Genomic DNA, 16,055 nt, shown 5'->3' with positions numbered 1-16,055 from the left:
TGCTCTGTGGGTTTGCCTCGCTTCCCAGGACGCGTCTGATACCTGCTCAATACCCACCTGCGTCCGGCCCCGTCTGGCATCGCTGCCACGCAGACCCGGTCCCCATCAAACTGTGCCCGGACACATCTCCCCTGTCCAATCGGTGACGGCGTCAAGCCCAATACTCCAGAGAAGTCTGATCTTTAACGGATGATTTCCTTTGTCATACAGGACGAGTTCAGGCCTGCTTTTGTTGTTGCAACTGTGATTCACTGGAGGAACAGAGCGCCGGATCACCCGAGTGGTGGGTGTTCGGCGTCAGGTTGGCTCGCGCTGCCGTGCGGAGGACCGCCCTGACAGTTTCAGACTTTAATCTGCGGCCGAGGCATCAGGAGAAACAAAGCAAAACCAGCTCACAGCCGAAGAACTTGTCACGGGTACCTCTGCGCTTTCACTGCTCAAATTATAGCCCTTCATAGTCGCACGTTTTAATTACAGGCTTTACAAAGCGCTCTGATGCTCAGCTGCAGTTTGAGATCTAAAGGGCAGAGGAAAAAAGTTTTGACAGGCATGTGATTTCCTGAATGAACTTCTTTTGCACCTCGCCGGTAAAGACATGCGTGAGAAATGTCTCCCTGTGATACGTAGGCGGTCAGTTTGCTGAAGTATGACCCCCCCCCCCGAACCCAGTGATGCTGCTTCATGACTAACGTTTCCCCAGCGAGTCCCAGGTCACGGACCAGATTCCCCCGAGGAACAGAAAACCCCTCGACTGCTTTATCAGTCCTGCAGTGTGACGCGCAGCCGTCGTAAAAGTGTGTTTTAAGTCCAGAGCTGTTGTTACTCGGACCCTGTTCCTGCTCTGCAGTGTGGTATACACTGTGGTTCCTCATATCAGTACTTGCATGAAATGTGCATGTCATAGTTGTGTGTTTAGTGCGTGACAGACGTGTACAGCAGCTTCCTTCCTGGACTGGGCTTCGCTGTGTCAGTGTTTGCCTGTGGGGGATCGGGGGTATGCCTCTCTAACCCACAGGAGCGTCGGTGACCTGTGAGCGTGTCGTGACGCACACAGACCTATTCCTCTCGCCCTCGGAGAGGCTGTACTTTTGTGGGAGAGCTCCGGGGGGAGGCCCCACGGGTTACAGTTGCCCAGATCTGCTTATTTTTTCCTGCGCTTGCAACGGTGTGTGAGCGAAGGGTTGCGTCACTGCGGTTCATCAGAGAGAGAGTGTGTAGATTGGTGGGGAGACACAATTGAATGCCACATGTATGGAATAAAAGGCTGTGCGTTTAAATTGCTCTCCATTCGGGTGCATCTCCCGTCGTTAGGAAGACTTGTTTTGTTGTGTATTGTGTGTCTTCTTGACGGATGGGGGAAGGAGTACAGAAGGAGCCAGACACTGGAGTGTATAATGCATATTCTTTATTTTGTGCCACTACAGTTTACCAGCCAAAACGGATACAGATTTACAGTTTTAGTCAAAATAATGCAAAATTCTTGCCTAATATTTCACTTTTTTTAAATCTTTTAAATATACAGTTTTTTTGTAATACAGAATAAAGCTCTACTTCTTATTTACAGAATACAATACTCTAATGTTTGCTTCAGGGATAATGTGTGATTTCATATATTTCACACCAGGAAACGTAAGCTTGTTTAAATACACAGATAAGATCAGAGCAAATCTTTAGTGTTTTTGCTTCTCGGTCCTCGTATCGCAGAGTGTCTGGTGGAAACGATGCGCGTTTAAAAGTCATAATATGAGAAATGTAGACTAGACTCAATAATGTGAAGATGCACAAGGTTTCAACTGTTCTTGACCCGTTGAAGTACTTTTAATAGCCTGGCGCAGTGTGTTCAGTGCCCTTACAATCCCAGAGAGGAGTGTCCCGCTCTCTAACTTCAAATCAAGAACTCGAAGCAGTGCAGTTGAGTTGGGTGGCTTTGTGCCACAGGGAAACCCAGCTGGACTCGCCAAATTAAATTCCCAAACGCTTTCAACTTGAACACTCTGCCCCGTTATTTATTTTTTAATAATTTACTTTTATCGTCATCGTTATCTTGTGGTTATCGGACGCCTGTGTGGGGCGTGACATTTCGTCCGGGGAGGTGTGGGGGGTCGGGCGGGGCTCAGCTGGTGTCGCTCGGTTCTGGCGTGTATCGGGGGTCCTCCTGGGTGTGGGGAGCTGTGCCTTGGAGGGTTGAGGGGCTCTGCGGTCGGTTCTCTCCGGAAACAGGAGCGGCTGCGCGGGGCTCGGGACGCGGGAGGCCGGGGCACCTTGGGGCTCCTCTCTCGTAGCGCCGCTCAGGGTGAAGCGAATTGACTGATTAGGTGAGGGAGAGGGGGAGAGGGAGTATCTGTGGAGAGAAAGGAGAGAATTTGATCTTCTGCTTCTTGGTGACATGGGAGTGAATTGGGCAGTTTGGGGCCGATCAAAGGCAGGCCGCTCTCGAGCTCTGACGGACCGTCGCCTTCAAAGCTCAACTGATAGTCTTGTAAAAATCCCTGGGAGAAGACGACTGGCAAATGAAGGTTTAGTGCGACTCTTATTAACATACAATTCAGGCTCTTAAGTTGGTAGCCTGAAGACATAAGTCCGCTAAGACGAAAAAGAACATTAATTTGACAGCTGCCCAGAGGTTGTCTCCAGCTGGACTTCATTACAGACAGGTATGATGTTACAGGCTGGGTAGATCCAGTGAGATCACAGACAGACTCATTAGGGCTTCAGTCTAGTCTCCAGCTGTGTTCTCCCGCAGAGAGCGCAAAACACGGCAAACGCGACACGCTTATTGCTTTTGAATTTGTGGAAATGTTATGTCCGTTTCAGCGGCTCGTCTATTGGGAATACTGTGGCTTTCGAGCAGTGCGTGTGGGTGTGCGTGTGCCGTGAGGACTCACTGTCTGCAGGCCCGGGGTATTAGAAGAGGCCACAGTCCTTCAGGTTCTCTTTGATGATGATGTCTGTGACGGCGTCGAACACGAACTTGACGTTCTGTGTGTCCGTGGCGCAGGTCATGTGTGAGTAGATCTCCTTCACATCTTTCCGCATGTTCAGGTCCAGGAACTGGTTCTTGATGTAGTTGCCAGCGTCTTCGAATGTGTTGGGACCTGGGGGGGGCGACCAAACAACAGTTGAATTTATTCTGTCCCAGGGGTTATCCAGGTCAGGACATCGGGCAAACTCTTAAAGGCCTGGGACCGAGGACCTGGCCGGCAGTACTGACCGTCATAGTCGGGGAAGCATATGCTGAGATGGACCTTCTTGACCTTCTCTGTGAAGAGGTCCTTCTTGTTGAGGAAGAGCACGATGGAGGTGGCAGCGAAGAACTTGTGGTTGCAGATGCTGTTGAATAGATGAAGAGACTCGTGCATGCGGTTCTGCAGAGGAGGGGGGTGGGATGGGTGGGAATACAAAAAGAAAAAGTAAGATTTCAGTAGGAAATGAACTTCATTGCCATGGTGGACAGCCATGTCACAGACCCAGTCACCGTGGCTTTACAGAAAAAAAGAACTGAAAGTAGATGACACGGTAGAATCCCTGGTGTCTGTGTGAGAGTGTGTGGCCACGCTGAAACTGTTCTGCTTCTTTTCCCCCCACTCTGTCCATTTGAGATACAATTCCTGTCTCGTGGGGTGGAGATGAAATTCTAAAGCCAACCAACGTAGTTTCCAAAAAATAGGTTTTGTATGCAAATCGCTATGAATCATCTCTGCTAACGGAAGTCTACGTGCTCTTGGTCATATTAACCACAGGAAAAAGACTCATCACTGCCACCCCGTGGTGCTCTCCTGTATCGCAGTCGCTCATATTACAGTCAGTCTCTGCATCGAAATGCCTTTGCACTCGAAACAATGCACCCTTTTTGGCACAATCGGTGCTTTCGCTATAAAGTTGGATTCCTCGTCTATTGGTCGAATCATTACCACCTCCCCCCAGCAGTGGTCGAGTGTGTGACAGGCAGCCCCCTGCTCTGTTCTGCCCCTCTGTCTGTCACTGGAGAGGAGAGGGAGGCGCACACGACATCTTCACTCATCTGTGGCAAACGGCCGTGTTGGACTGCGTTAACAACAACAACAAACAACCACTGATCTGTAGCAGTCTGGATTTTTACTTCCATTCCCTGCTGGTGTAAAAGGTCTAAGCCTCCTGTGTGATCGGCACACTTTCTCTCTCTTCCCCTTCTCCCTCTCTCTCCCCCCTGAAACCCACCACTTCGTCGTCCTCCACCAGCACCATGTCGTAGGCACTCAGTGCTCCGCAGAAGATGATGCAGGTCACACCTTCAAAGCAGTGGATCCATTTCTTGCGCTCTGACCTCTGACCCCCGACGTCAAACATCCTGCCGGTGGAAAGACAGAGGCTCAAGACTTCACAGTGACCCCCCAACCCACCCTTCCAACTTAGCTGAACCAGAGCCCAGGGCAGTGTGGAGCACAGCCGCCTACCTGAAGTGCACGTCCTTGAAGGAGAACTGCTCCTCGATGATTCCTGTGGTCTTGACTCGGGAGCGCAGGACATCCTGCTCGTTGGGCAGGTAGTTGGGTTTGGTGATTCGGTCCAGCTCGTTCAGGTAGCTGCAAGACAGGGCAGTTTTCTTTTGTATCAACAAAGGGACTGAAAAGTGTGGGTTTGCCCCACGAGGGAACACAGAGGTCAGGCTTGGCTCCCGGCCCTCTGCAACCAACCTGCCTCGTGGCTGCTGCGTTCTTCATCTTCAGTAAATAGAGAGACAGAGATGACAATACAACACCAAACATATTCTGTGCATCTGTGTGTGTGTCTGCCAGTGCCTGTGCCCGTGTGTGAGCATGAATCTGCCCCTGCCCCCCAGCTGCCCCACTCACTAGGAGGCGGAGTCATTGAGCTGGTACTCGGCCGCCCTCTCGAAGCACGCCTGCACCCCAGAGTCCTTCCACAGCTTCACGATGACCGTCACCAGCTCGGGCGGCATTGTGCCCTCCTCGATAGAGTCCGCCAGGTTGAACAGCTTCTGCCCGTCATCCTGGGGGACAAAGACAAGCGTTGGCACCACGGGAACGGGTGGGCGCCCGTGCGTGGCTCGGTCCTCTCTCCTGTGCCATGCTCATTGCAGAGGGGAAGCCGTGTGGCGTGTGTTCGTAGAGATTACTCTGTCACAACGCCATCGTTTGGTGCCACATCATGTGACCTTCGACCCCAATCCCACACGGCTGCTGTAAAGACCCTGGTGGCACTGATAGGTAACTGTTACGCAGACTGCCAGGGGGAAGATCACTGGCTCTCGCTAGCTCTTGGTGGGGGTCTCTACAGCAGTGGGTAGGTAAAAGTTGCACAAGATTAACAGACAATAGTGCAGCTACTTCCCTCCTGGAGAAACAAACACGCCTGTACACAAGGGGACTGGTGTTCTTGGCAGCCGCAGCGGGCTCCCCCCGGGGGCAGGCGAGAGCTGGGCGGTCAGTGTTTGGGGGCCGGGGGGGTACTGACCGCTCGTGAGGAATCGCCGTAGTCAATGCCCAGGGTGCTCATGGCCCGGATGATTGCCAGGATGGACTGCAGGATGTTCCCGTAGATGATGGACCTGAACTCTAAGCACTCCTGTTCCGAGTACCCGTCCTGATGGATAATCCTGAGAGGGGGCGGGGCGCGGGGGTGCGGTGAGTGGAGGAGGTGTGGAGAGAGGTGAGGAGTGAGTGGTGGAGCAGGTGAAAGGTAAGGTGGAGGTGCCCAGACAGAGAGGAAGAAAAAACCCCAGTCAGAATCATATGGTGTGTGAGTTGATGGAGTGGAGGGGGGACCTTGATTAATCTTTTCTATGGCCCAGTGCCCCCCCGCTCTGTATGTTCAAGGTGCCATCTGGTAGTGGAATCCAGCAATTGCACAATTTCTCACAGACTTGTCTGTCACACTGTACTTCTCTCTCTCACACACACACGGACTGTGAGGTGTATCTGTAGCCGGGGGGGGGGGCAGAGAAGGCTTCTGGGTAATACTCACTTCATCTGCTTGACGATGGTGCTCTTGCCTGACTCTCCTGCCCCTGAAAGGAAGCACAGACCATGGACATCAGTCAGAGCCCCAAAACACATCACAATTACCGTAGTGGGGGGGTTTAGGAGAAGAACGGTAGTCTGATAGTTGAGCACTTTAAAATAAGGAACGAGACATGAGGAGCAGACCGCTTCACCCAAAGGGGCCGCTGAGCCGGCTGTCAGCCCTCCTGCTCCCTCCTTACCCCCCCAGCTTCTATTCAGGATGGGCCATTTGACAGCTGATGGGATCAGGAGGCACAAGAGGAAACTGACCCAATTGGATTTGCGTGTCTTACGTACAGCAGCCGGGCAAAGCCTCTCGGCATCTAACCTGCGATTAGCCCAGCCTGCCTTGTGTGCGTGTCCCTCCCTGTGTATCTCTGTGTGAGCCTGTGTGTCTCCGGCCTGTGTGTGTGTGTGTGACTGCTGGGCTGTGTGGTGCAGTGCTGTCACCACTAAGCATCTTATCCCCTAGCTTATCCCGATTGGCTGAAAGCGTGGGGTCATCGGCTCGCCTCAGAGAGAGGGGCTGCACTGACTGGGGATGTGACCGGGATCCCCATGGTGACCTCTGACCCGACCAGGCCAGCAGGCAGGATGTGTGGGGGGGGCGGGGCTAGTTTGTTTATCTCTGTATGTGTTCTTGAATTAATAATGTTTTTAGACGGAGTGTCTATGGAAATGATTTTGTGCTTCGCTGGAAGTCTCTGCAGCCAACAGCATGGGAGTCTTCAGTTCGAACCCACCTGCCTCACGGTTCCCAGAGGAGAGGAAACAAAACGGAACAAGACGAGCAGACCCTGGAGAAAACTGGGCCGCCCCAGACACACCCAAGTCTCCCTCTGCCCCCCACACCACCCCGCCTGTCTTTATTACTTCGCAGACGCAGATACGAAAAGGACTGATGACCGATTGGCTTCAGTTAGGTGGTTAGTTGTTCACCCCTCTGGTGCGCCTCGAAATCCGAATCGCAATTGGCCCGAGTTTAGCCTGTTGTAATGTGTAGATTTCTCTCTCTCTACACTCTGTGTTAGTGGGTAACTAAAGCTTGCCATCTGGGTGACTATTCCAGCAGTGATGTCAACCGTGGAGCAGCAGAGATCGCTTGACCCTTCGACTGGAAGAGGCACCTCCATTAACCTCCGCCGTGCCACACTGCAGCCAGTGTTGTTTTCACTTGTTATTGATTTATTTATTTTGGGGGAGGATTGCTCATCCCTCTGTGTCAGTGGCTGAACGTGTCAATGAAACACACCAAGCCCTGTTTGCACGGCCTGGTGTCTCGATGTGTCACGACGAGCCACAGGCTGCCCCTCGTGGCCCAGTGGGTGGTGTGAGGGTGGGCGGGCAGTCCTGCCTGGGACGTTCATACGCTGTGCTCTGTGATGCAGCCAGTAATCTGCCAGCCTGGTGGAGTCCACGACCGCGATGCCGGAAAACACACGACACCAACAGTAAGAGGCCGTGGGAATGAGTCCTGTGTGAACGGCTTCTCAGGAGCATCTGACAACAGCCAGATGAGCAATCGCTGTCTTCCTTTGCTGGCATCGTGTCCTCTCTCTGACAGGGCCTCTTCACAAACACACCCTTGTTTTGCATCTTCATTTGGTTATTCTGGAAATGCCAGAAAGGTCCTGCTGCAGTCAACACCCATCAACCATGTCTCACCCACAGAGTCAGCAGTACCAACCAGGGACACTAGAGGGTGGGATGAGCACAGACTGCGGAAAGGGCTTGCTGGCAGGAGACGGGACGTGTGAGGGTGTCCAGGTGTCTTCAGCACGTCTGACAGGCCTGCTGATGGATGTATTGGGACGTCAGGAATTCGGGTTTTGTGTCCTGGCCAAACGTTCGTGGTCTGAGCGGATCTTTGAGCAAGAGCAGAGTGAGGCCTCAGTCACCACGCTGAAACAAACTGACTGTAATCGAGGAAAGAAAAGTAATACATTAAAACTGGAAGATTGTTTCAGAGCATGTGGAGCCTGAAGGACTCAGAATCTCAAACCAGGAGTCCTGAGGACACGTCCTCTGGGGCCCTGGGGGAAGGACAGGGAGGACAGCAAGGAGTCCACTGGTCCCCTGGTCTTGGTGTAAGTCAGCGGGTCAGAGGAGACGCCTACAGTGTCTGTGATGCACCGAGAGGAGGCGCCACTCCGGCTGGGAGGAGGCCTGCTCTGCACTGTCGGCCCTCACTCATACATACACACATGCGCACACACACTATCTCACACTCACACACCTCAAATAGGGCCGCAGCATGTGACACTGGACACGCATCCCGTGACACTCCAGAGCTGAGCTTCCCTGTCATTACTGCCAACCCGACATTAAATCGATTTTGTTACTTTTGTTTCTCCATGATGCTCTGCTCTTGTGTGTGTGTTTCTCTTTGTGTGGGGGGAGGTGTGCTCGCTGCCTGCAGCCTTCAGAGAGAGAGCAACTGAGAACTGGAGTGTGTGTGGGTGTGAGAGTGGGTGGGCTTGTGGCTGTTGGCACAACCGACCTTTCTTTCTGTGGCCTCTTGTGTTTGTATGCGGGAGGCTGTGCGGGGCTGGCGTGTGGGGACAGGGGGACAGTGCCATGAGTTTGGCTCTCTGAGACCTCGAATGCTGGCTCCTCTCTCCAGGAGCACAGCGATGGTGCTCTGAGCCACGGCACACGCCAGTCAGGATCGCTGAGTGGCAGCACGGAGGCAGGGAAACTGAACTCAAATCGTTTGTAAAGCGTCAGGCTGCAAGACGCAACCTAAATACAAAAACGACAACAACAAAACTGAGCTGACTTTTTAGCAGCGGAAAACAAGAGCGATGCTGAAACTAGTTGTGTGTAGGATTCGGGATCAGATGGTTTGGCAGTGAGCGCTGGGAGGCCGTCTGTAGTATCACCACCTGTCACCCCCTCTGTGCCAACATACCCCTGGATTCCCAGCCCAAGGGGAATGTGACAGGTAAAAAAAAAAAAAAAAAAAAAGGGGGGGGGTTGTTTCAGTGCCACGCTGTTAGTGGGACTCTGGGTGTGGTGATTTATGAGGGGCGGTGCACATTGGGGGGGGCTGCAGGTGTTGCAAGAGCACCATGAGATAATCCCGGTTTAAGCCGGAGAAAGACGATTAGGGTGAGCAGCGCGGACAGGAAGAGCGTGTAATGGGGTTAGAAAGAAGCCTGTGGAAAAGCCGTCCAAATCCACACAGCCGCTCCGAGCTGCTCCCCGCCTCGACTGGACTACCTGCACCCCCCCCTCTCTACCTCCCTCATCTCTCTCTTTTTCTCCGTCACTCTGATCCCTCTGTCCATCTACTGGAATCTATCGAACTTGTTCTGTTCGGGATGCTTCGCTTGTGTGCAGCATACTAGGCAGCATAAACACCAGAAAAACGTCCAGGCAAAGGGGACAGCACGTCCGCAAGGGGACGGTAATGCGGTGTCCTCGCACCGTGACGCCACACTCCTGTCCTAATCTCCTGGCACCCTGACTTAGCAGCGCTATTCTCAGCCTGATCCAATTTAGTGTTTTAGCCCTGAACAGTAGCCACCGCAGCAAAAACCTTCCTGAAACAAAGTTACGGCAACTGACAATGTAGCATCACCTCCTCCACTAATCAAACCACCCCCACGACAACACACGGCTGGAACAAGATCAAGACGTGGTGATGGTTAGAAATTAACAATAGAATAGGAACCGCGTTGCCATCAATCCTCCTACAGCAGTGATTGTGCGCTGAAGGGTCCGTCTCATATGATTACAGAGAGAGAGAGAGCTGAAAAGCATTTGCTCTAGTACCATCTGACACCGTAAGATCTTGTCTTTATATGCCAATCAGAGCCCTGGCATTACCAATCCTTCCCCTGCCGACCTCCCCGTCCTCCTGACTACCATCACTAACCAGTTCTCCAACACTGGACCAGGCTCCGCCTCTGTAAAGCAGCAGTGACGAGGTGCACACCGGGCTCTGTGCTGCACCGGGAGTCCCTCTCTCTGAGCCCTGCGCAGCGCTCCCCTACACTTGTGTGAACACAGCTTTTCAGCAACAACTTCAGTTTTCAATCTATTTTTCTGAATCAGCGTGACGTCCCTCTCTGACCAGAACCCAGGAGGGCTCTGGTGGCACCGGGTCTCCATTGAGGACTCAGAGCTTTCTGCTACTACGTGCCCCCTGCACCCCGTGCCTGGTCAGGCGTGGCCACCGATCTCTCGCTGTCTTACCCAGTAGCAGCAGCTTGACTGTCTTGGACTCCTTGTCGGCATCCTCCTGGAGCTTCTTCTCCAGCTCCTTGGACCTCTTGGCCAGCTCCTTGTCCTCTGCGCTTGCGCCACTTCCCATGTCAAGGTCGTCGTCGTCCTCCTCCAACTCAAGATCCGAAAGGTAGGAAATCTTGAAGGCTGTGTGGAGGACCTTGTGGAAAGAGAATTTGAGGGGCAGCGAATGTGCTGGATGGCGGGAGGGGGGCAGGAGGAAGAGGAGGGAGGGTCACAGGAGCAGCAGGAGCAGGAACAGGATCTGGAGCTAGGCAGGGTGGAGCTCAGAAGGGAGCCGAGAGGAGATCCAAGCAGGGAGACGGCCACGCACAGACTGCTGAGATCCGAGTGTCAGGAGAGCGTCCTCTGCCCACGGTCCACTTCTCTCACCCCCTAATTCCCCTCGCTTAACCCAATTTCTTAGTTGCGGAATGGGGAGGGCTCTCTGTGTGTGTGTGTGTGTGTGTGTGTGTGTGTGTGAGTCTCTCTCTTTCTCTCTCTGTGTCTCTCTCTCTCGGTCTCTTCTCTTCTTGATCTTCCCAGGACAAACTGGCAAATCCAATTAGCCGAGCGCAAGGACAGTGAAGGTTACCGGGAGGAAAAAAAAATGCAAGAAGAAACCGTCCCACATGCACCATTGCACAGAGAGCAGCACCAGAGATAGCACCTTGTGTGGGAGAGAAAGTGATGGGGATTCTCATCCCCCACCCCTCTGGTTCTGGAGAGAGGGACAGGGAGAGGAAGCATGGGGGGGCATACGGGCACCAGCCTGAGCGGTGTTAGGGCATTGGCACAGGGGCAGCTTCGCACAGCTCTTAGCGATGCAGAGGGATGCAACTTTGCAAAGTGCATATTTCTTTTTGGTGCTTGACTTTTCATTCTCCTTTATCATCCTTCCTTTCTTCTTTATTAAAGACCAGTTGCACGCCATCCTGGCTGACACCAAGACCCTGAGACTGCAGGGATTGTGTGGGACAGAGCGGCGCTGCACCTTAGCGCAGGTGTCTCAGAGGGGAGGGGGAGGAGGCTGAGATGGCAGAGACCTGGCCGCGCTGCTTGACTGCGGATCTTGATGACATACTGAGAGCTGCGGCCTTCCTAGTGAAGACAGCAGAGGAAAAGAGGAGTGGGTGGAGGGAGGGGTGCTCCTGCAGGGGGTAAACAGGCTGGGCAGTGAAAACGGGATCTGTGACTTCTGCACCCCACCCTGCCTGCCCCCCCCACCACAGAAGAGATTTAAAGTCACTTTCAATGGCAGGATGGACTAATGCCTAATGACAGGTAACAGAAGCACAAAATCCCCAAATGCTTGCAGGAGGAATATAGTGAGGTAATCAGGCTGCCCTCTATCCCCGGTGCCCAAATCCCATTACCGCCCCTCTCCTGCCCTCCCACCCCCCAAATCTGAGATGGGATTGGCCCAGTCGCGCTGATCTGTTGACAAGATTACCTCATTACACACGAGGTCCCCGGTAAAGCCCGTAGGGCCAGGCAGCTAATACTGGCACAGGATCATTTCCTTCCTGTAGGAGCGACAAGTGAGTGACAGTGAGTTTGTTTGTGTGATCATATATGTGCGTGTTTGTGTGTGTGCATGTGTGTGAGAGAGAATTACAGAAAGAGAGAGACAGAGAAAACAATGGGTGTGTGTGTCTCTTGTCCAAATCTTAAGCTGGCTTTTCTAACCCAGATTCACTGGTTATTTTTACTGCTGCTGGCTTTGCCCTAATGAGCTTGTTTCACAGTAAGCCTCCTTTGCCACTTTCTGTGCATGTTAGTGTTAAGAGCCCATGTGTGTAGCCTGTGCCCTGCGCCTGGCACCAAGGCTGCACTGCTGACAGAACTGCAGCAGCGGACTGTCCCTCCAGTGTGGCATCGCTCGGCTCCACAGTGCAGGCTTGACACACACACACACACACAAACACAGAGCACTATACAGCTGCCACAAAACGCCAAGCAGAAAATGGAGCAGACACCAACACACCATGGCTTGGGGCTACGGGTCAGGCAGGAAGCGTATTGTATCTACTGGGGGCCGAGCCAGGGTTTGAGGAGAAAATGGATCAAACAACCCCCCCAAATTGCAGTTTATTTGAATATTCATGTATTTTAGCAGGGTGCTCATTGTTATATGACAGGGACAGGAATCACCATTATCATTATCTTTACTAATGATGCTGCTAATCATGGGACAATGCACAGCGTTTTACTGCTGCATACATGACTACTGCTGCCCTGAACTGCACACGATCAGCGGTACCTGCACTGCACTGCACTGCACAATACAGGGTCCTTATAAATGATGCTAAAAGTGCCGACACAGGCAGACTATCTTTGAAAACAACACGTATGTCACTTTTTACCCCCATGTGGCATTTGTTCGCCTTTAACACTTTTTCGTGGCATCTTGGGTGATTCACACGCGTGCGCAGTTGTGGGCCTGCAGTGCTGTAATGCACGGTGATTGTGCACTGGACGTCCTTTTCGTTTTCCATGTCTGTTTATGTATTTATTCACAGAAATCACCGCAGCAAGGAAAACGACTAATATCGGCCCAAAACTATTAGTAATTATTGTTCCTTGTAAATATGTTGGTGGGCAAAGTGTCAAAAATGTGTTTAGTAGGCGAATGCACTGGATAACGGGACTCAGCGCTGTTTGCTGCAGGACACGACGTCACCAAAGACCGGCATCTGCACACAGTTCCAGCTCGTCTTACTACCACTGTCCGTGCACAGCAAGTTACTCTTCATACTCATCCTTCGCCTTTAAATGTGCGACCTGCCCTGCTACACTTCCCGGAACCGCGATGAGGTCACACGGTGCGTCATCATGAACTTCTAGAAAACAGCGGACGCGCTGATCAGAACTTTTCATTTCCCGCCGCGGACGGGAGGGGGTCCATTGTGTCGCAGCCCACCCAGCACCGGCCGCCTCGGCTCCTCGGTGTGAGAGAGAGAGAGAGAGAGAGAGAGAGAGAGAGAGAGAGAGAGAGAGTGTGTGTATCTGTGTGTGTGTGTGTGTGTGTGTGTGTGTGTGAGAGAGAGAGAGAGAGAGAGAGAGAGAGAGTGTGTGTGTGTGTGTGTATCTGTGTGTGTGTGTGTGTGTGTGTGTGTATCTGTGTGTGTGTGTGTGTGTGTGTGTGTGTATCTGTGTGTGTGTGTGTGTGTGTGTGTGTGTGTGTATCTGTGTGTGTGTGTGTGTGTGTGTGCGCGTCTCTCAGTTCACACCCCGGGTGCTCCGAGCGCGGCGATGGACAGGCGCAGAGACGGCGCTGCGGGCGGCGAGGGCAAGAGCGCTGTGATGACAGTGGCCGGTAAGTGTGTTTAGAGTTGCCCCTGTGCTGAGGGGGTGATGATGATGATGATGATGATGGTGGTGGTGGTGGTGGTGGTGATACTCATTACGTACGGTGCTGGCGCTGCTGCGGTGTTGCAATGATCAGGAAGTGAAACAGCGGCGCAAAGTCTGTGTTATCAACAGCTGCGCTCAACCACTGCACTCTCTCTCCCTCTCTCTCCCTCTCTCTCTCACACACTCACTCTCTCTATCTCCCTCTCTCTCACACTCACTCACTCTCTATCTCCCTCTCTCACACTCACTCACTCTCTATCTCCCTCCCTCACTCACACGATCCAGTCCTGTAACTGTGCCGAGCTATTAGTTCATCCCATTACCGTTATAACGATGGTGGGGGGGTGCGGTGTCGCACAGCTGGCAGCCGCGCAGTCGCAGTTCTCTTTACACTCGTTTCTATTCTTCGTGTTTCTTGTTTTCACTCGCGCAGTGGAATGTGCTGTAGCACGTGGCTGCAGTTTTATTGTGACGTTTCAATTGATCCCCTGGGCGCGAGACAGGCGTTTAACTGCCAATCAGAAACCCTCCTCATCATCATCATCCATCATCATCGTTTAGCAAGAGCACAAGTACTCGATGATGATGATGATGATGATGATGATAATGATAATTCTATCAATAACTGGGAAATGTGTGACTAGTTCTTTGTCCAGTCCCGAAACTCACTGCAGGCAGCTCTGCCCTGTGGTGTCCTCTGCTGGCAGGACGTGGGTACTGCAGGGACTTACAACTTGCAAGTTCAGTGAAGTGTGTGCTGTGGGGGGGTCTGGTGTGGTGGACACAGGAGAGGGGGGAGGGTTAATAACCTGAGAGCGAGCATCTGTCTGGACCTCTTTCTCCTGACTTGTGAAAAACAGTGTCCAGTGTATAGACACCAGCCTGCTAGAGGAGAGGGAGGGGACCTGTTCTGTTTGTTTGAGTTGTGGAAAGGTAGTGGGGGGGTGTATATTAGCTCTATCATAGAGATTATTTTCTAGAAATAGTTTCTTATAATTTCTGTAAAGCTTTGGCAATACCAATACACTGTTGCCATGACAATAAAGCAAATTTAATGTAATGAGAGAGAGCGAGAGAGACAGAGCGATTGAGAGGGTTGACTCCGCTGTAGCGTGGCCGTGTTCGGGGAGCAGAACCTGTCACAGCTGCTCACACAACAAGGGTGACCCCTGCGTCTCAGCTGCGCTGAGGGGACATGGCGCAGGGCCTGTGTTTTGATTGATGTATGATGCTGGGGGGGCAGTGTGCCTGGCTGCAGGTACCGCACTGAGACGGAAGTGTGTCTGTCTGTGGTAAAAAGACCCTGGCACGGCAAGGGTTAAAACACTGGACTCCTCCCACTTTCAGGCTTCCAAGACAACCTTTGTTCTCCCGCTGTCACTCGGGGCCTCGGTAGCCAATCAGAGCCTCGTAAACAAATACTGGAGGTGGACCACAGCCCTGTTGTGTCTGCTTCTCTCCAGTACAAAAGTCCCCTCTACCGACCCGTCCCTCGTGTCTGAGGGGCCCGTGTGCCGCCGTGCACTCACAATACATTTGTCCGTCTCCCTGCACCTCCCTGCGGCTCCATGTCCGAAAACAAAAGATAACACCCCCCACACCCCACCCCCACCTCACTGCCCACTGTGAACCTGGCTGTCATGCACAAACTGTGTGTGTGGGAGTGGGTGTGTGGGTGTGTGGGTGTGTGTGTGTGAGAGGGGGGGAGTGTGTGTGTGTGTGTGTGTGTGTGTGTGTGTGAGGGGGGGAGTGTGTGTGTGTGTGTGTGTGTGTGTGTGTGTGTGTGTGTGTGTGTGTGTGTGTGTGTGTGTGTGTGTGAGAGGGGGGGAGTGTGTGTGTGTGTGTGTGTGTGTGTGTGTGTGTGTGAGGGGGGGAGTGTGTGTGTGTGTGTGTGTGTGTGTGTGTGTGTGTGTGAGAGGGGGGGAGTGGGAGTGTGGGATAGTGTGTGTATGGGGGGGAGTTGGGAGAGTGTGGGTCCATGGGGAGGTGAAAGCTCTGACTGTGCCGGTCCTCTGTTCTGTTCCCTCCGCTCTGGAGAGACGACAGCACTTTCTGTAACCTGGGCACAAGCTCGGGATCAGCTGCCTCCTCAAGGCCGTCTTTCTGTCCTGCATTTTTTCAAACTCATGTTTTAAAACTACACAATCACACACTCGCACACGGCCCCTCTCTCGCTGTGGAGCGTGTGTGTAGCGGGCGCTCGGGCAGCTGTGTGTGCGCCGGACCGCACGGTCCCCGCGTCCCGCACTCCCAGCCCTCTCCGCCCTGTCACTTTATTTATACTCGGGAATGCCAGGCATGGAGAGTGACATCAGGCCGGCCAGCCGCCCCCTTCCCGGGAGCCCCTCGCTGTGCGCGCGCTCAGCCACAGCCGCTCGCTTTGCCCCCCTGGCTCTGGCTGCTTCTCTGCTCTTCCGTCGCGCCTGACTTTGATTTGCTTTGTTTTTTTATCGGTTTGCTTTTGCT

At 53.0% G+C, this 16,055-nt stretch overlaps 2 protein-coding genes across 2 annotated transcripts in view; one reads left to right on the top strand and one right to left on the bottom strand.

The window, feature by feature from the left end:
• Nucleotides 1–1,388: 1,388 nt before the first annotated feature.
• Nucleotides 1,389–10,689, bottom strand: gnat2 (guanine nucleotide binding protein (G protein), alpha transducing activity polypeptide 2). Its single transcript, XM_066703094.1, has 9 exons — nt 10,203–10,689; nt 5,965–6,007; nt 5,455–5,596; nt 4,833–4,990; nt 4,434–4,562; nt 4,198–4,327; nt 3,212–3,365; nt 2,886–3,095; nt 1,389–2,341 (listed from the first exon to the last, which is right to left on the bottom strand). The coding sequence occupies exons 1-8, from the start codon at nt 10,318–10,320 to the stop codon at nt 2,905–2,907; spliced, it is 1,065 nt and encodes a 354-aa protein (XP_066559191.1). The 5' UTR covers nt 10,321–10,689; the 3' UTR covers nt 1,389–2,341; nt 2,886–2,904.
• A 2,605-nt stretch (nt 10,690–13,294) lies between these two features.
• Nucleotides 13,295–16,055, top strand: part of ampd2b (adenosine monophosphate deaminase 2b) — a 34,618-nt gene continuing 31,857 nt past the window's right edge. Inside the window, exon 1 of the mRNA XM_066703092.1 lies at nt 13,295–13,551. Coding sequence (XP_066559189.1) covers nt 13,488–13,551 — 64 coding nt within the window. The 5' untranslated portion in view covers nt 13,295–13,487. The remainder of the gene's footprint in view (nt 13,552–16,055) is intronic.

Source organism: Amia ocellicauda, chromosome 5, assembly GCF_036373705.1.
Source record: "Amia ocellicauda isolate fAmiCal2 chromosome 5, fAmiCal2.hap1, whole genome shotgun sequence".
Taxonomy (NCBI): domain Eukaryota; kingdom Metazoa; phylum Chordata; class Actinopteri; order Amiiformes; family Amiidae; genus Amia; species Amia ocellicauda.
Note: the sequence above shows the minus strand (reverse complement) of the source record. Positions and strands in the feature narration are given on the sequence as shown.